This window comes from Grampus griseus, assembly GCF_964374135.1.
Source record: "Grampus griseus genome assembly, chromosome: 7".
Taxonomy (NCBI): domain Eukaryota; kingdom Metazoa; phylum Chordata; class Mammalia; order Artiodactyla; family Delphinidae; genus Grampus; species Grampus griseus.
In genome coordinates, this window is record NC_139001.1 from 78,520,404 (window position 1) to 78,540,040 (window position 19,637).

Genomic DNA, 19,637 nt, shown 5'->3' on the forward strand with positions numbered 1-19,637 from the left:
TTTCTTTCATTGGTAACACCAAAAACAGCCCTAAGCAGATGAGCTATATTTTGTTTCAACTTGCACTTGTATATAATTTAGATGTAAAGGAATGGACACGTACATACATGTGTATATACATATTATTTATTTCCTACATTTTATCTGTTCAACCAGCATTTTTATCCATGATTAGGATTCATTTGTTATCCATTTAGACTTTCTCATTCACCTCATTATATTAAATATCCTCGATATTTATTAGAGGGCTACTGTTTTTCAGATCTTCTATCTAAATATGAGGTGATAAAAGAATGATAAAACTGAGCTCCTGCATTCTATGGGCTCATAATCTCTGGGAAGAAACAGACATCAATATGATAAATGGTATCCTATAGGAATGATCAAGACAGTATGGTCTTCAGGAGTTCTCCAGGCAGATAAGAGTGGGAAGAAAATTCTAGGTAGAAGGCACAGTATGGGAAATTGGCCATAATGAGTTCTAGAAACTGGGACTAGTTTCAAATATCACATGGGGAGTGTGGAAGACTGTTGGGAAATGAGACTGGAGACATGGGATAGAAGAAGCCAGGTTATGAAGACTCGTGGGTGATATATTAATGATCTTGGACTTGATGAAAAGTCATTGATGAATTATTTCTGAGCAGGATAGCTCTGAGCATTAACATCTAATTGGATCTGAACTCTAAGAAAATCTCTTTCTTGGGCTTGTGAAAGTTGGGTAAGCCATGTGAAGTGTCCAATAGAGGATTTGGGAAGGTGGTTTAGAGGCTCTTAAGGATGTGTAGAAAGAAACAATACAGGAGGCTGAACTAGGGCCATGGCAGTGGGAAAGGAGAAGAAGGTCAGATTTAAGGAGTATCACAAAGTTAGGAGCCCAGGATTCATGACCATTTTGATGTGGGAATGAGGGAGAAGGGGTCTAGGATGACTCCCCAAGTTTCTGGCCTGCATGACTAGGATATCAAGGAACCATTTAACAAAATTTGAAAACCATCAACCTCAAATTGATGGTTGAGGTCCTGGGTAGAGATGAGGTTACCCAAGGAGAATGTATAGGGTAAAAGGAGCCAACCCTTAACTCTAGCTAATAGCAGCCTTTGGGGGAGTGCAGAACCATAGAAGGAAGCTGAGGAGTGCCTAGAAAGATGGGAGGCCCCCTAGGGGAGAATGGGGGAATGGAAGGCAGAGAACAGAGTTCAGGAATGAAATTGCTGAGCAGTTACAGTTGCTGCAGAAAAGCATTCTAGGATGTAGCAATTGTAATTGTTTGTGGTAGTCTTAATGCAATTCACTTCATTGGAGTGGTTGGGTGGAAGCCAAACTATTGCCTTGTGAAATTAATCAAAAGAGAGAAAAAGGCAAAACACATAGTTTGCTTGGTTGTGAAAGAAAGGAAAAAGGCCATTGGCAGAACTTGGAAAAGGCTTAATGAAGGGAGGGACTTGGGTCTGTTTGCAGAAGAAGGGAGAGGGCTGGAACATCGGGAAGGTTGAGGGTAACTGCTAGAACAGGGTCCTAGAAGGGACAGGTGAGAAGGGAACAAGAACACAGCAGGTGGCTTGGAACTCGGACAGGCTGCAGAATGTCTCTAATTTTGATACAAGGAAAAAAAGAAAAGGAAGGCTAAGGAGGTTAAAAAAATGTATTGGTTTATTGGACAGAAACTGAGCTTGCTGCAGTGGGAGAGGCCCTGCTTTTTCTCTGAAGTAAGCAATAAAGGCATCTGCAGAGCATAGAATGTGTCCATGAAGCAGAAATGATGGTTATGACTGTTTTATGTCCAGCTGGTGTACAGAGCTGCAGGCAAGAAGCAGAAGTCAATCTTCACTTCAGTTCCTGATACTCCTGATCTTACAAGAGCCAAGCGAGGGCAGAAGCTTCAGAGTCAGGTAACATTCACACATGAAGATTCATAAACCTGCCCCAGGGGGTGGTTCTGTGTGCCTGACCACTCCCGTCAGTAGCAGACCCTCACACTTGGTCGTCCTGATACAGCCTCATGCTCTTTAACTTCAAGAAGCTGCTTTCTTTGGGGCCGTCTTCACTATGGTATGTTTTACATGAGCAGGTAATGCCATGTCTTCCAAGGTCTATACAACGTTAGTCATTGGATGAGTGGTCTGTGGATTCCAGGTGGTGAAAATAAATTTTTTAATTCATTCCATAGGACCTATATTTTGTCCACAGATAAATGAAACCACAATTCATGCATTCAGGCAAAAATGAAAAAAAAAATATATTGAAGACTATCAGAATTCCTCTCATTCTTCTATCAGCATTTTTTATCACGTGGATTTAGACTAGACCACACTCAGCAGCAGGAATGTTAGATGACTGGAGCGTGTATATGTGTTTCCTAATGTGAGACAGAGGGAGAAACAAATAAACAGAAACACACATAACAACAACAACAACAAAAAATCAGGACAATAACAAGTAGACACTGCCCTCCCATCTTAGGGTTAGAAATGAGTAAAGAGGACTGAATACTAAATAAGGGGTATTTTATCTCTGTAACATCTGATCCCTATTCTTTGTTTTTAATTTTTATTGGCGTATAGTTGATTTATAACGTTGTGCCTATTATCATTCAGTATCTGTATGTTGAACTTGCCACCAAAGAGAGGCCACATCATCATGCTGGAAACCAGACCACAGCCTTGAAGCATGCTAAAGACGTGAAGGACATGGTCAGTGAGGTGAGTTGGGAATTCAGCACCCAGGCACTGAGCTAAAGAAACAAATCCTTTGCTAAAACCTTCACCTGCTTGGGAGTTCCCTGGTGGCCTAGTGGTTAGGATTCGTTCACTGCCATGTCCTGGGTTCAATCCCTGGTGATGAACTGAGCTCCCATAAGATATGCAGCGTGGCCAAGATAAAAATAAATAAATAAATTTAATTAATTAAAAAAACCCTTCACCTGCTGCCTCTGATCAGAGAGCTCATTTCTAGAAGTTGTGCTCAACAGCATCAAGAAACAGAAGGCAGAGCTATTCTCTTAACGAGCATGATCCAGTGTGTCCCTAGGCTGGATCTGTTCCATGGTTGTGAATTGGGAGGGATGAAGACACTTGAACTTAAATTTCTCTCTCTTCCATCTTTATTTCTTAGAAAAAGTACAAAATTCAATACGAAAAGATGAAGGACAAGTACACTCCAGTTCCAGATACGCCAATCCTCATCAGAGCCAAGAAGGCTTACTGGAATGCCAGTGATGTATGCATCCCTCCCTTCTTTCTTCATTGTGATGGGGCAGCTGAAGTGGAAACGCCTAAGAAGCATAAGCTATTACAGTCATATCCATAATTCAAAGTCCTGGCCCACAGTACAGATCGGGAAAGAAACAAAAACACAAGAGCCAAACAAACAGGCACAAACAATACCATTTGGCAAAGTCGCTAAGAATAATGCTGAGAGATGCTGAAAACCTACTGCTTTTCTCATTGCTCTTCCAAGCAAAAATATGACCCTTTCTTCTAATTCTTTGGTGGCATTTCCTAGGGATACTTGATATTGCTTATCCATAAAATGTTGTTCTTGGAAACAGCCAAACACGGTTTCAAATCCTGATGCTGTGATTTGCCTGCTGTATGATTCCATATAATTTACCTAATTCTTCTGAGTCTCTTTTCTTATATGTGAAATGAAGATAAGAATTGTGATAATTAAATTAGAGTAAACAAGATAACAGATACACGTTTCTAGCACAGTGCAGGGCTCTTAGTTGACACTCAGAAAATGTTTGTTCCTCCTCTTGATCGCCTAAATCATGTGAATGACATGTTTGTTAGAATTCACAGGGACAGACTTTCATTTCCCATACCACGTGATCAAGGACAGAGTGCCTTTCAACGGTAATGAGATTATCTGTTAATGAAGATATGAAATGAATCAACCCGGTTAGATGGCCAGTCCTTACCAGTTTTGTGTCCCAGAGCCCAATTATGAATGCATTGCACCTATTACCAGAACCAGGATCTCTGGAGGACTGGTTGGGACTTAACCCAGCTAAAAGCTCAAGCAACCCCCTCACCCTCAATTTAGCAACATAGCTCTAGGATTTCAAGCATCTTAAGTGGTTACAGTAATCCCTAAGCAGAATTGTGAAAGTGTACAGCAAATTGGAACAATATCTTAGTTCCGTAATTTTGTCAGAAATTTTCAGTTGCAGCTAAAAGGAGTCTGCTAGTTGGAAGAAGACCATGTCGGTTTGCTTAAAATATAAGCTGAAAAAATTATATGCTACCCTCAAAATCTATTTGCTGGGATAGTTTTTGTCTTCTTGTGACAACCCCATCTTTATCACTTCAAGGTTACTGTTGAATATTAATCTGAACCAAGCTTGCTCTGCATCACCACTTCTCAGGGATGTCCACACAGTGAAATTGGCCCCGGGAGCTCATTATACACCACTGGACAGCCCTATCCCCAGGGCTTTGTCAGTACCAATACTGGTAACTCTAACCTTTGAAATAGTCCAGCTGGTATGTGGCATTAAATTTAGCCTATCTACCGTGGCTATCTCCACAAGTAGAGCTAAAGGATCTTAGATTACCCATCTGAAAAACAAAGTTAAAGGCCTCCTTCACTATGTGTTTGCTCAGCTACCCATAAAAGAAAAGATTCGTTCGAGATTGAAAACAGAGTACTCAGAGAAGTACTCATTTTGTGTAGATGAGATGAAACTTCTATGATATTCTTAGGTTAAAGTCAGAGCTGTTGACCTTTGAAATACCACAAAGATAAAGATTGAAATGGAATAAAATTTTAGGACTGCTCCATGGAAAAGGCTTTTAATACCAGGAGTTAGAAACTAAATCTTTCTCCTTTTTCCACATACATTAGTATGTCTTGGGTTCAACAAAGTTATGCTTCTTTTTTTTTTTCTTCTCCTCCCAAATGAGCTTTTTGTCTGCTTGTTTTACGTTTAAATAAACTTTTTATTTTAAGTAGTTTTAGATTTACAGGAAAGTTGCAGCGATAGTACAGAGAGTTCCCATTATAGCCTATACCCAGTGTCCCTTGTTGTTACCACCCTACAATACCATGGGACATTTGTCACAAATCAATATTGTTACATTATCATTAACTAAACTCCACACTTTATGCAGATTTCTTTTGTTTTCTCCGAATGTCCTTTTTCTCTTCCAGGATGTGAAAGAGGTTTTTAATCTCTCCCAAATTTATTCAAGGGAGAACTTAAGAGATATAAGACTCAGGAGAGTTCAGGGTTAAAAGAGCTTAGTTATTTAACTTGGGAGTTCGTTATAATCCATGTACTTTTCCTCTTTCCAGCTACGCTATAAAGAAACATTTCAAAAGACCAAGGGGAAATACCACACTGTGAAGGATGCCCTAGACATCGTTTATCATCGCAAAGTCACAGACCACATCAGTAAAGTACGCCCCTATATATTTCTACTTGTGTTGGGCTCAATAACCCACCATAATTTTTAAAAGTATCCTCCCTTTCCTAAAACTCTCTGGAGACAAATGGACTTTTTTACATTAAATTTGGGTAAGATGTTAAAGCCGCCTTTGTGCTTTTACCACAGATAAAATACAAGGAGAACTACATGAGCCAGCTGGGAATCTGGAGGTCCATCCCTGATCACCCTGAGCATTTCCACCATCGAGCAGTCACTGATGCAGTCAGTGATGTGAGTCTTGAAATCTTCTATTTTTACATATGAATTAATATGTCCACATGACAACGAAATCAAACACTGCATAAAAACTGATTAAACACTTGACTAAATTTTAGCTCTTGTGTATGGATGTTTAAGTCATAAAGCTCATTGCTAAATAAGTGAGCTTCAACTCAGGAGACAGAAAAATATATTCAAATTTATAAACCTTATTTTTCTTCTAAATGTGTTACATCATAATACATGACTGGAAGTGATATATTTCATGTAAATGATAACCTATTTTTGAGCAACTGAAGAGACAACTTCAGGACAATTAAGCAATTAAGACACATGACAATGCTCATTTAGAAAGAAATTTCAGCTCTTTATATGAAAATACAGCTGCGGAGCTAATGATGTACTCTCTAGGCAAGTATGCCTGTTAAATTTGAATTGCTTTACTTGGTATTAAAATGAAAAATTCCATATGCAATACAGTACACCATAAAGTGAGCAGAAATCAGTATTATTGGAAATGTCTCTTAAATAATTATTTCAATACTTTATTATTCTATATACCTTAGTGATCAGACCTTCTATTTGTTCTACTTGTATCGATGCTAACCTACTGCTATTTGGAGATAGGTACTTAAAACTCTCTGGTGATATTCTTCTCCCAGGTAAAATATAAAGAAGATTTGACCTGGCTTAAAGGCATTGGTTGCTATGCCTTTGATACCCCCGACTTCACTCTGGCTGAAAAGAACAAGACTCTCTACAGCAAGGTATATATCTACTCAAGGGTAACGACGATATCCATGAAATGTACTCCAGTGCCTACAGAGAGAATTAGTACTGAGGAAACAGCTTCTTATATTTCCATCCCTATCCTTGCTTCTAGACTCTAAAGTTGGAGTATATACTACATTATTCACTCTACTCAGGAATTATTTTAGTATTGGCCTCATTGACAATAGTAATCATTTATTTACATCACTCATTTGAATTTGATAAAAGGCCATCTCAGTACAACTCCTCATGGCTCTTCCAGAATTTCCTAATATGTCTCTGGGTGATTTGATATGGAGGCAAATAGAAAGTGAGATTATTTTAATCTACAAACTTGACGTGTGACTTGAAGCAAATAACTTTGTTTTTATGGCCTCATTTTCCTACTTACAAAATAAAGCAGTTGGATTAGCTTCCTTTGAGTTCTAAAATAGAAGTCAGCAAACTTTTCTGAAAGGTTCCAGATAGTAAATAGTTTACCCTTTGTGGATCACATTCATTCTGTCACATATTCTTTGTTACAATCCCTTAGTACTATATAAAAAAGTTTTTTCTTAGTTCATGGGGCTATTTAAAAACAGGTAGTGGTCTAGATGCTAGCATACCCCTGCTCTAAAATATTATGATTATCTGATTCATTACTGGAAAACTACTTCTAATTAACGGACTAAAAACTGCCTTCGAGGGCACATGGAAATACCTTCAAAGTAAAATAATAATCAGTATAAGTATTGAAACAAAGAAGAAACTGATTTGGGTTTTTGTCCAATATGGAATATAGATCTATTTGACATCCATTCAATGAAAGTATGTATTTGGGGGCTAGTTTTTAAGACATTGAGGTGGGTATACCCTTCATTGCCTTGGGAGCCAGAGTGTGTTCAGTAATTACTTTTTATCTCTATGAATGACTTAATCACAATTGTATACAATAAATGGCATATCTCATTCTTAAGATAATCACAGATGCTATCAAGTAACCATGTTCTATTTTCTCTAGTATAAGTATAAAGAGGTATTTGAAAGGACGAAGTCAGATTTCAAGTATGTTGCTGATTGTCCAATCAACAGGCATTTCAAGTTTGCAACTCAGTTGATGAATGAGGTATGTATGACCTGATCCAATTGAGCCTATTAGCGTCCCTTAAGAAGTCTATAAATGGCGTTTGATTAAAACCCAATACCTAAAATGACAGGAAAGCCATTTTAGTGTTGATTCAAGATTACGCATTGGGAAGGCTCTTATAATATCACTATCTGATGAGCTCTGCCAAAAGCATGAATAAGAACAAAGGAAGGGGCTGTCCAGAGTGGAGTGAGGTCCCCACAGCCAGCACAGCCTCTGCTCGCACTAGCACAGGGCAGCACAGCCCTTTGGGTGACAAGAGCAAAGAGGTAAAGGATTTTGTTGACTGTCAGCTGAACTCCCTTCAACAGGGAGGGTATAGGATTCTGTGTAGAGTTGGAAGACCCAGAAGTTCAAAGTTAACTTAGTATCCCTTACCAGGGCACAGAAATGGCAGCCCTAAGGGGGTAGTTGTGATTCACGCCTTCAAATGTATTGCCATTGTGACTCATACGTTGGTGCAGAGAAGTGTCCATTTGCACTCAGAATATTCCTTTACCTTCTACCCAGTTTTTCCTGGAACTGTCTTTGCAATAGTTTAAGGTAAATTTAGCTTAAAATGATGAAAGAAGCAAGCTATGAATTAATGTATGGATGGAAGGTTTTTACATTTAATTTCCTATCTTTGTATTTTCCACAGATTTACATAAATTCAAAAACAAAGTTAGAAAATTAGTAAAATGTGTCAGAAGATGAAAATGTAGCCAATGGTGTATTTATTTCAATATATAACTCTTTTGTTGTTTATAAATTTGATTTAGTTTATTTTCAGTAGATTTCCAGGTGGGATGACTCTGAAGAATTACTGTTGGTAGGTTCCTAGGAAGACAGTCTTGATATATTTTGTTTCTATTTTTCTAATTCACGAAGGATTTCCAGGTCTCTTTTATAATCAAATAAATTAACTAGCATATTAAAATGTGTCCATGAATATACCTTTTGACTCTCACAGCCTAAAGTAGTAAACCTGTAGCTTGTCAGTGCCTTATTTTAAATACAATTTAAGATGTCATAAAACTTAACGTTGCTAATGACATCATATGTAAAGATGGAACATGTTTAGGTACAAGGTATTTCAATTTTGATGTTATAACTAATCTAGTCCAAGCCCCAGCCTTCTCCAGGCCATCTTCTTCTGCTTAATTCTGTTCACCTCCCTATTTTCATTACCCTGAATGCTTTGGGAGCCCACCTCTAGAAAGGACATTTTTCTGGCTCTCTGAAGTATCTTGGGACATTTGTGTATAGCCTTGAAGTTGTTGTACTCTTGCTATAATTTGATATGATGTTTGAGCAGAAAAAATACAGAGCTGATTATGAGCAGCGGAAAGATAAATACCACCTGGTAGTCGATGAGCCTAGACATCTGCTGGCTAAGATCGCAGGCGACCAGATCAGTCAGGTACTGTGATGGGGCCGCCTGGACGGCCAAGCAGGACTGTGCTTCAAGTTTCTCATGAGATGTCGTCCCGTCTGCTGCAAGGATGTCATAGGTTCTGCCTATGATATTGGGATGTTCTGTTCCAAATTATCTGTCTAGCCACCCAAAGAGCCCACGAGCTCTTTGAGTGTGCCAGTCCATGCTCTGTGTCCTCACGTGTGCTGTGGTGAACATGAGATGCACAGCTGGGTCCTCACACCCTTCATCCTTCAGGAGGGCCTGTGTGTAAACTGCAGTTGTAAAGTGCGAATTAAGGTGCAAACGCAGAAACAAAGAAACAAATTAACGGAGGGAAAGAAGACAGAACTCCTTACTGTGTTTTTCTATTTCAATGATGTCACCTTTTCTATAAGGCAATTTTGGTGGGACTGGCTCTATTATTCCCCATTCACAAGGGCTGTGGATGGTCAACTGCAAATATCACGTCACCCTGCTTGGCATTTTAATGCATTTGGTTGTCTTCACCCACACATACACGTGAGAGCACAAAGTGTGTGTGCCTACATCTCTTCACTCAGAGGTGATCAGGATATAGAGCTATGTTCTTTTCCGTCTTCACAAGTCTCTTTTGTGCTTCACTGCTCTTTGCATGAACAGAGAAAATATAAATCTAGTGCCAAGATGCTTCTGAAACAAGGATGTAATGAAATTCTGCGTCCAGATATGTTGACTGCCCTCTACAACACACACATGTGGAGCCAGGTAATGTCTGATGTGATGCGAAGAAGAGATTTAGAAGCCTTGGGGGCATTCACTTCTAGGCTTCCCCTGATTTCCTTCCCTGGCCCCCTGACGAAGCTGGTTTCACATGACAAAGCTGCATAAATATTCACTGCCTGTAAATGAACTCTGGATGTGGCCAAGTGTGGTGCTGTAGCAGCCAACATTTGTAGGTCTTCTGACACTTTTGGAATTCCAAGTAATATTAACTGAGACTATTTCAAACTTTTCCAAATTGGTATAACTTTATGTTTTTCAATATTTGCCCCAAAGAAGTAGATTTCTTAGAGATTGAGGATGTTAAGTAAATTTGACAGTATTTAAAAGATGTGACTATTTAATGTTTTCATCTAATGTGTCCATTGCTCAATAATGACTACACTGTACCATTTTGGAGAGATGAGGATGACAGCGCAGCTCTTTGAATATTGTGCATATTCATGGCCCCTCTTGAGTTTGATGCTGAATTTGCTAGGTTATTTCCAGCACATCTGTCCTCACACACCCTTGTTAACAGCACTGCTGATCACCTTGCCTTTCTACAAGGTCAACTGAAGCACACACCACCACCTTCCCGTCATACGCTGGAAGGTAAATTTGAAGCAGCAAGAGACACTGATAATTGCTTAACTACCAGATACGATGTTAATAAAAGGCCATTGTTCCCACACGCAAAGAAAGTTTTTAATCAGGCTTTTGTATTAGTAACTTGTTTTATCACTTTAGTTTGACATCAGATCAACACATGAAATGAGGAGGATGAGGTCTTCCTATGAACATTCTGTTTGCCTGAACTTTCACCTTGGTCCCGATATGATCATCAGATAGTTGTGCATGGAATTTTGCTGTGCTCTCTGTCTGTGCTGCTTGAAACCGCTTATGTGCATGAAAAAAAAAAATCATGACTTGAAAATTTCAAAAATGAATGTCTTTAAAAATAACTACTTCAAAGTGTATGTATTCATTTTTTTATCTGTTCCATCTTTGATATGGAAACATACTTAAGAGATCATATATATTCGATGTAGCATAATGTGAGCGAATCATTACTTGCCAGAGTCCAGAGAGCATGGGTCTAGTCCTGGCTCTGAGATTCACTCTATATTTGCCCTTAGCTCATACTCTTAACCTCTCTGGGCCTCAGTTTCCACGTGGATAAATTATATGGAAAATATTTATTATTATTATTATTTGCTCACTCTATTACACTATTGCTATCAAATACAGATTTATATAAACATTTCCAGTTAAGAAAGCATGGCATCATCCTGCACACCTATGGCTTATATAACAATCCTACTCTTTGCCGTGGGACTCTCAAGAGGAAAACTAGAGTCCCTGAAAGCCCTCTCTCCTACTTCAAGTTAACTTGTTCTTCTCCTCTACAATTTAGATCAAGTACAGGAAAAATTATGAAAAAACAAAGGACAAGTTTACCTCAGTTGTGGATACTCCAGAACACCTACGTACTACAAAAGTCAACAAACAAATTAGTGATGTAAGTACAAGAAACACTGAATGGATTTTTGGCCTTGCGGGGGCACTTGCAAATGTGGAGGGGCATTTTAGATGGCCACAATGTTTGGAAAAGTTTTTTTTTTTTTTGGCTGCATTAGGTCTTTGTTGCTGCGCCCGGGCTTTCTCTAGTTGCAGTGAGCGGGGGCTACTCTTCGTTATGGTGTGTGGGCTTCTCACTGCGGTGGCTTCTCTTGTTGTGGAGCACGGGCTCTAGGTGCGCGGGCTTCAGTAGTTGCAGCACATGGGCTCAGTAGTTGTGGCGCGCGGGCTTGTGGGATCTTCCTGGACCAGGGATCGAACCTGTGTCCCCTACGTTTGCAGGCAGATTGTTAACCACTGCCCCACCAGGGAAGTCCCTGTTTGGAAGATTCTACTGCCATTTAGAGGGAGGGAGGCAGGGACAATAAGTGTCCTACTATGCTCAGGACTCTTCTTTTACAGTAAAGAATTGTTCCAACCAAATTGGCAGACACCCCATTGTAGAGGCACTGGAGCCTTAGCAGAAAGCATGAAAGCACCTGTTGAGTTTATGGAATTCTCTTTCCTTTATATACACTCAATGACAACAACAACAATGTTGCCTTTATATGTTTACATTATGTTGCAATGTCAATTGAGATACATAAAGTTGTCTCTTTCTGCCTTTTCATCTCCTTCAGATACTGTATAAGTTGGAATACAACAAGGCCAGACCCAGAGGCTACACCACAATCCACGACACCCCCATGTTGCTGCATGTCCAAAAGGTCAAAGATGAAGTCAGTGATGTAAGTTACTAGGACGGCTTTGCAGCCCCTCTCACTTTGGCCTCTTTGTAATGTGCTATAACAAACCCAGGTCCACTTATCTATTCCTGTGTAACAATCACTCTAAATGTAGTGGTTTGAGACAGGAGTCATGCTTTTTTGGCTCACAGTTCTGTGAGCTGAGTGGGCACAGTTGAGTGGATGCTCTACCCCACGCGCTACAGCTCAGGCAGGAAGGCTCACTCCCAGAGCTGGCGCCCGATCACGGCTGGGCTGGGAGCTCAGCCATTGTATAGACAGGAGCCCCTGTATGTGGCCTTTCCGTGTGGTTTGGCCGTCTCACGGCAGAGTGGATGGGTTCTAAGAGGCTAGAGTAGAAGCTTCCAGACCAGTCTGAAAAATGCAGTGTGCCATAAACTCTATTAATACTCTATAAGTTTTGTCTTGGCTAAGAGGAAAGGGTAGCCATTAAGTTCTAATACTCTGAATTTGAGGAGAAATTATATTCATATATTTTCATATATATAGCTAGATTCTATGGTGGAACACTATCATAATATTGGTTAAAATATATATATATATATATATAAAAAAATATATATATATATATTTTTTTTCCCGGTACACAGGCCTCTCACTGTTGTGGCCTCTCCCGTTGCGGAGCACAGGCTCCGGACGCGCAGGCTCAGCGGCCATGGCTCACGGGCCCAGCCGCTCCGCGGCATGTGGGATCTTCCCGGACCGGGGCACGAACCCCTGTCCCCTACCTCGGCAGGCGGACTCTCAACCACTGCACCACCAGGGAGGCCCTTAGATTAAGTATTTTAATGGCTATATGGGCACCATAAAGAATAATGAAGGCAACTGTGGAATCCCTACCCCAAAGCCTTGACTGAGGCTGGCGCTCAGGAATTCTTTGGTAGCTAAACAAATGGGTTCACACTATTGACTCTAAGTTGCCAAGAAAAATGCTAAATACACCAGTGCACTGTTTATGAAGGCAGAAATGTATAAATCATTTAAAAAACATTTTTTATATTTTTTATGTTAAAATAAATTTTGACACTTTGGACATAAACGTCGGGTATTCATAAACGTCTATAAGGTAGATCCCTTATGTGGAGCAGCGCATTCCCTCTCAGTGTAGAAAGATGAAGCAATTCTATATCCACTTCCCTAAATTTCTGATTGTAACAATAACCTGAGATGTTGATGAAAAATATGAATTTCCAAGTCAGTCCCCCAAAGCTACTGATTTACTACATCTATGGTGAAGCACAGAAAATTGTGATTTTTATGATCAGGCAAGTTTAGTAAGCGCTACTGTGGCTTCCGTAGAACAGTTTTACTCAGTCACAGTAAGACCTAAGATCCTTCCCCAATAACTAGTGAGAAGTCCCAGGTGGAGTCCCAGGGCCCTGAAATTTAAAAGGAGCAAAGGTGGGTGAAGCTAGAAATTCCAGGCTAGACATGAAAATATGACCAGTTGGGCTCAAAGAGGCTAAACCTTCCCTTTTCTCCCCCTCCCATTCAAACCCACACATGCCCAAACTTACCAGCGATGGCTCTAGCAATGACAGTAGTGACGACAGCATTCATCCATCAGTTCATTCATTCATCAAATATTTATTGGGTTCCTAAGTGCCTGATGCTAGGAATGAGGTGATGAATGATACACAATCTTTGCCCGCAAGGGATTCAGCTCAATGGAAAGAATAGACAGATAAATAATTATAACACGACATGATAGCAGCTACAACTGTAGGGACATGGAAGAAGGGCAAGCCTGATCTCCCATCTGGGTGAGCCAATGGGGGAAGGCTTCTCTTCCATCAACAGTTTTCAAGATGTCCTGAACTCAGGAGTTTCTGATTTGGGGACAGGAAAACACACATGGATAGCTGTCCAGCTGCCCCTTTCAGCACAAGCTCAGAGGACATAAGTTCTATGGTGACACTGGTGAACATACACAATGTGTCCTGGGGAGTTGGTTTTAAGATCTGAGACAGGATGGTGCGTGTCACATAGCTGCACGGCTGCATCCCTTCTTCACAACAGACCGATTCAGTCTTAAGGAGTATCATGTACTATATTATGGTTTTAATTTCTTGTTTTTTAAGATACTTGTGGGCTGCTATAAAAAAAAAAAATTGACCTGTGTTTCCTCCCACAGCTGAAATACAAAGAAGTTTACCAGAGAACTAAGTCCAACTGTACCATTGAGCCTGATGCTGTTCATATCAAAGCAGCCAAGGATGCCTACAAAGTCAACACCAATGTAAGTTCCAGAAACGTCCCCAAGCCTAAGAGGGGTTCATCAGCTTCTGTAGGGCACATGGCCTCTTTTGACATCTTTTCAAGTGATTGAGTTCTAATGAGTCCAGATCAAGGGTTGGGCCCCAGAGCATGAGTGATAACACTGACCCCTAAATGCTGCCCATGGTTCTTACAGAGGACAGTGGGGAAGAGCAAGGATGGCCCACGGTTGTTATACCCCCTCAGCCTCCATGTTAGGATGCTGAAAAATGGGGGATTTAATTCTGAAATGAAGGTTACATTTTCGACAGTGTCTCCGGTCTCCATGTTCTTCTCCTGCCACAAACTCTAGAGCCTACTTCTCCTGAAAAAAAAAAAAAAGAGAACACTTGAGCTGCTTGGTGCTGTCAGGAGTTGGCCTAGACCTTCCTCCTGTTCACATCTCCCTGCGCTGACTCATTTCTTTGTGATGGGGCATCTTAAAGCCTCAACCACAGAAACATTTTTGTGCATTTAAATGAGTATCGACTTCTTAAAATATATATAAATGGTTATATAATGAAATATTGTAAAACCCAACTAGTGCCTACTAGTGCTACAGAGAACTTATATTTATTAGGGCCAGCAAACTGAAATGCCTTTAGGGACTGGCAGGTATCGTACAGGTGTCCTGGGGATGGACAGAGGGATGGGTAGCAGGATTGATGTGGGACGAAGCGAATGCAGTAAAATGTACGTTGTAGAATCTAGGTGCTGGGTGTATGGGTATTCTCTGTAAGATTCATGCAACTCCTCATGCATCTGAAAATTTTCACAATAGAATGGGGAAAAGTTGGATCACTTTTTAACTTATAAAACATGTTTATCTTATTGCATACCAATTATACCTTGACCAAAAAAAGGAGAAAGAAAAAGAGTAAGGAAAGAAATGTGCCTCATGATGAGGGCTCTTCCCAAGGACACTCACTTCTGTGCCTCAGGTTCAGCCCAAGGCAGCCAGTTCTCCAGCTCAGATGCAAGTCTAGCAAGTCCACAAGCACCTCTGATGCCTGGCTGCCCAGGTTGGAAACCCAGCTCCACCGTTCACTAGCTGTCTCACCTGGGCAGCTTACTTAGCCCTTCTAGGCAGTTCCTCAGCTGCTGATTTTATATAGTTGTGGTAAAGAGTAAATGAGTTAATATCTATATCTATATATAAAGCACTTTGAAAAGTGCCTGGAATGAAATAAATACTGCAAGTGTTTAATACTTTTTTTAAAAGTCTGAATTTAGTTAGAAATTAAAAGTACTTGACTCTGAAAATGATTAGACTGCACTGGCAGAGTGAGTTTGAAGAATTGTTTCGCCAGGAGCCTTTAAAAATTTTAGCCCCTATTTTGAGGCCAAAGGGTCCCACAAGAGGACAACTTGAGTGGCCAACTAGTTGTACGGAAATTTTACTTGGGGCTCTCTCTTACATAAAGAACCATGACTGGTTACATGTTAACATGCAAGATGAGTCCCTCTGTGCAACGTGTGTGGTTGTGAATTCAGGCCACCGAGTGAAGTGACTTGTTTTTGTCTTGTTAAAAACAGCTGGATTACAAGAAGCAGTATGAAGCCAACAAAGCCCACTGGAGATGGACCCCTGACCGACCGGACTTCATCCAGGCCGCCAAGTCATCCCTACAGCAAAGCGATGTGAGATAAGAGAGGCAGTCAGAACTGCATGACATACCTGAGACAGAAACATTTATCTTTATTCATAATAACCACTGTCACAGGTGTTAACCCTAGCTCATTTGAGATCCAAGAAGGACAGGAGGGTTGTAAGGTGTGGAAGGCAAGCTCAGGAAGCAGACCTGGCCACAGAGCCTGGTCTCCCATGGCTGGGCCCAAACACTAACGGCTCAGAGTTCTGAGGGAGGCAGGGGAGGGCCAGGAGGGCTTTGTTCTGGCCTCGGGGCTGGAAAGGAGGAGCCCAGCTTTCAGTGGGCCCAGCAGGAAGCCCCTGCCCCCATCCTGGTAGCAAATCCCCATAATGCCCTTAAGAAGAGGACTCGCTACAAATTCAACCAAATACCGGCTTCCTCCTGTGCCTGTCACCCTTTCCCATCTTCCTCTGTCTTTCTTCTGTTACAGTTTGAATACAAGCTGGACCGGGAGTTCCTCAAAGGTTGCAAGCTTTCTGTCACTGATGATAAAGACATGGTGCTGGCCCTGAAGAATTCTATAATAGAAAGTGATGTAAGTATTCAGTCCCTTCCAAGAGGCCTAACCTCACTCAGGGCTGTCTTCTGCAGCCCAGTGCCCAGGGGCCCGCAGCACAGAGGAGGCTGCTGCCCACGTCGACACCAGTGACTTGGCAGAGCAGAGCGGCAGCAGTGGGAAGCTGTTACAGCCAGGTGGCCGCTCCTGATCTATACTGCACCTCAGAAAAATCCACACGCCGCAGTGGGGACTCTGAAGGCCTGTTTGGACTCTATAAGGAAACGTATTCATTTCTGTGGGGTCATACGCTTCCTATGCTTCCTGTGTTTCCTCATCTGGAAAGGAGGAATGATAATGCCTCCCAGGGTTTGCGGGAGGGTCCAATGACATATTTAAAAGTGCTGTGAACTAACGCTGTATGTATAAAGATTCATCGTAAGATTCATTCTGATTGTTATTAAATCCTCAACTTGCATGAGATAAAGAAAATCCTTTTTTGATATTTCCCAAGATTTCCAAACATGAGGTCTTTTACTGAGTTTAATGATTCTACTCTGTCAATGATGCTATTCTCCCAGCTCTATTTAGTAACTTGGGAGCTTAATAAAAATATGCAGGAGAGTCAGAGGAGCTGAAGAAATGCTTTTTTCACCCCTGCAGCTGAAATACAAACAGAAACATGTCAAGGAAAGAGGAAGCTACCATGCCGTGCCCGATACGCCTCAGATCCTCCTGGCAAAGACAGTCAGCAATCTGGTGTCCGAGGTAACCCTCCAGCACCCCACAGGCTTGCCTTCCGTCTTGGGCTGATGCCCCAGGCAGGCATTTAAACAAGCTCTCTGTGCTTTCCCTCAGAACAAGTACAAGCAGCATGTGAAGAAGCACTTGGCTCAGGGCTCATACACAACACTGCCGGAGACCCGGGACACTGTTCATGTCAAGGAAGTGACCAGGAACGTCAGTGATGTAAGTGACCAGCCCCAGGACTCTTGGCAGCAGCAGTGGCACTTTACCTTAGAATCCAGCAAAAGACTGTAAGCGGCATTTTTGCTTACACTTTCCTTTGCGTTACTTCACTCTTACCATCAGTACCTATATGTGAATTTTGAACGCTGGTTTAAAAGACAACTCAATATTTATTGGCTTTCCAATTACGGCAACTGTGGCAGATGTGGGTTTGGCCATAGGATGTATTGTCTAGCAATATAAGATGTCACTAACCTAGTGGTAATAAAGGGAGGGAGCATTGATGGTAAAGATCAGCCTCTCCCACCATCTCCCCTCTCCTTAAACTGCTGAACAATTTTAGAGAAGTAAAGTCACCTCTTTGTATCTCAGTAATCTCTGCCCACTACATCCTTACGGATAATGCTTTAATAATCATGGTATTATATTTTATGAGCCCTGCGTGGTTCCATTTATTTTAAAAAGGTAGAAATGGTAAATGAAAGAGTTTAATTTGCTTGTCATCGGTTCTCCAAAGACTGGTGTGTGGTTCAATGACAGGTTCCAGGACAGAAATGACAGGGAAGAACTAGAGTATATATCAGAGACCCCAGTTCCAAAATGACACCAAAATGGAGAGCCACGGATTTTCCTCGAGATCTTCTCTTAGTTCTTCAAGTAAAACAATTCTGTTCCTAGCTTCCTCTGCTCACATAAGTAATTCTGGCTCTTTTTAGACAAATTACAAGAAGAATTTTGTTAAGGAGAAAGGAAAATCCAACTACTCCATCATGCTGGAGCCCCCAGAGGTGAAACACGCTATGGAGGTGGCCAAGAAGCAGAGTAATGTAAGTTTCTCCTCTCACTCTCAGGGGCCACTTGAGCTGGTGGGTCCCACATTGGTATATGCTGGGCTGTGTCCAGTGAGTGGTCACCCTAATTTCTATATCTGGTGGTCTAAAAAATACGGTAGTGGGGTTGATTTGGTTTTAATAAAAGGTTCCTTTCAGAAAGATAGCGTATCTCTCAAGTGAGCAAATGTTTTCTTTTTCCAAATAAAGGTCGCTTACAAAAAAGATGCTAAAGAAAACCTGCATTACACAACAGTGGCCGATCGGCCAGACATCAAGAAGGCCACGCAGGCAGCCAAACAGGCCAGCGAGGTAAGGGTGTGTTTAGAAGGTACCCAGTCCCAAGTGGTCACTGCAAACAAGTAGTTGGTGGTCACTGGCCACCTAGAACGTGGTGCCCATTCTGGTTTTCTTTGATGCAGGTGGAGTACAGAGCCAAGCACCGCAAGGAAGGCAGCCACGGGCTAAGCATGCTTGGGCGTCCAGACATTGAAATGGCCAAGAAGGCAGCCAAGCTGAGCAGCCAGGTAACACAGATGGGCGAGCAGCAGCTCTGATGTGAGGGGATGTTTAAAGACCTTGCAGGAAGAAGCGATTCCCAGAATGAAAGTGCGGTATCAGCAACCAGAGAGAGACTGCAGCACTCCAGAGCTTTGAAAATGATATCACGAAAAGCTTTGAAAAGTTATATCAGATGCAGTCACTTTTAGTTTTTCATTCAGCAAACATATATTGAATGCCTGGACTAGTAACTAGAGGCAGTAGATGTCCTCAGACTATATGTCTATGGCTAAATAATTACAGTTTGGGGTTGTAAGTGTTTGATCGAGGTATGTACAGGGGAGCTGAGGGGGAATGCCTAATTCTAGCAGATTTCATATTATTGAGTAGATGGACTTAGAAATGCGTCCAAACTTGATTGCCCCATTACCTAATTTCCCTTGTGAGACCAGTTATCTAGAATACTCTTGAGTTATGACAAGTTTTCAGACTTTAGATCAGAGACCCCATGATCAACCACCAGATCTTTCAGAGAGCAAGTTTTAGTCCCAAAAGATGAGCTCAGAAATATCTTATCTCTTCTCCAATTCAAAGATCCTACCTTCTATTCATTGTCTGTTTTCTCAAGTATTTGTTTGAAGAAATACGTTTAGGATACCTTTGGTGGTTGTATGTATGACTTTCAGCAATGCCAAACGTGGGATCCCAATCTTTTGGAAGATACAAATAACATCAAGTGACAATACAGGAGGGAATTATGAGGAGACAAAAAGTTCAGATGACTGATGACAAGCAAATACTATTTTTTAAAAGTTTTTTAATTTAAAACTCCTATGCTGTATTTTTATTATAAGTTAGTGGAATTGTATAAGTACTCGAAACCAAGATATGAAATCACCAGCAAGAAACAGTGGAATCTCT

The 19,637-nt window shown here is 41.1% G+C and overlaps 1 protein-coding gene across 15 annotated transcripts in view; it reads left to right on the forward strand.

Annotated features, from left to right (window-relative positions):
* NEB (nebulin) overlaps positions 1-19,637 on the forward strand; it is a 226,501-nt gene that overhangs the window by 174,909 nt on the left and 31,955 nt on the right. For 14 of the 15 annotated variants that reach the window (XM_082658063.1, XM_082658062.1, XM_082658065.1 and 11 more), the window contains 18 exons: positions 1,788-1,892; positions 2,598-2,702; positions 3,115-3,219; positions 5,299-5,403; positions 5,559-5,663; positions 6,314-6,418; positions 7,423-7,527; positions 8,846-8,950; positions 11,103-11,207; positions 11,887-11,994; positions 14,147-14,251; positions 15,805-15,909; positions 16,351-16,455; positions 17,080-17,184; positions 17,275-17,385; positions 18,102-18,212; positions 18,426-18,527; positions 18,638-18,742. In XM_082658063.1, the coding sequence (XP_082514189.1) occupies positions 1,788-1,892; positions 2,598-2,702; positions 3,115-3,219; positions 5,299-5,403; positions 5,559-5,663; positions 6,314-6,418; positions 7,423-7,527; positions 8,846-8,950; positions 11,103-11,207; positions 11,887-11,994; positions 14,147-14,251; positions 15,805-15,909; positions 16,351-16,455; positions 17,080-17,184; positions 17,275-17,385; positions 18,102-18,212; positions 18,426-18,527; positions 18,638-18,742 (1,902 nt within the window). Of the gene's footprint in view, positions 1-1,787; positions 1,893-2,597; positions 2,703-3,114; positions 3,220-5,298; positions 5,404-5,558; positions 5,664-6,313; positions 6,419-7,422; positions 7,528-8,845; positions 8,951-9,586; positions 9,692-11,102; positions 11,208-11,886; positions 11,995-14,146; positions 14,252-15,804; positions 15,910-16,350; positions 16,456-17,079; positions 17,185-17,274; positions 17,386-18,101; positions 18,213-18,425; positions 18,528-18,637; positions 18,743-19,637 lie in introns of all 15 variants that reach the window. The other variant, XM_082658067.1, reaches the window with a different exon arrangement.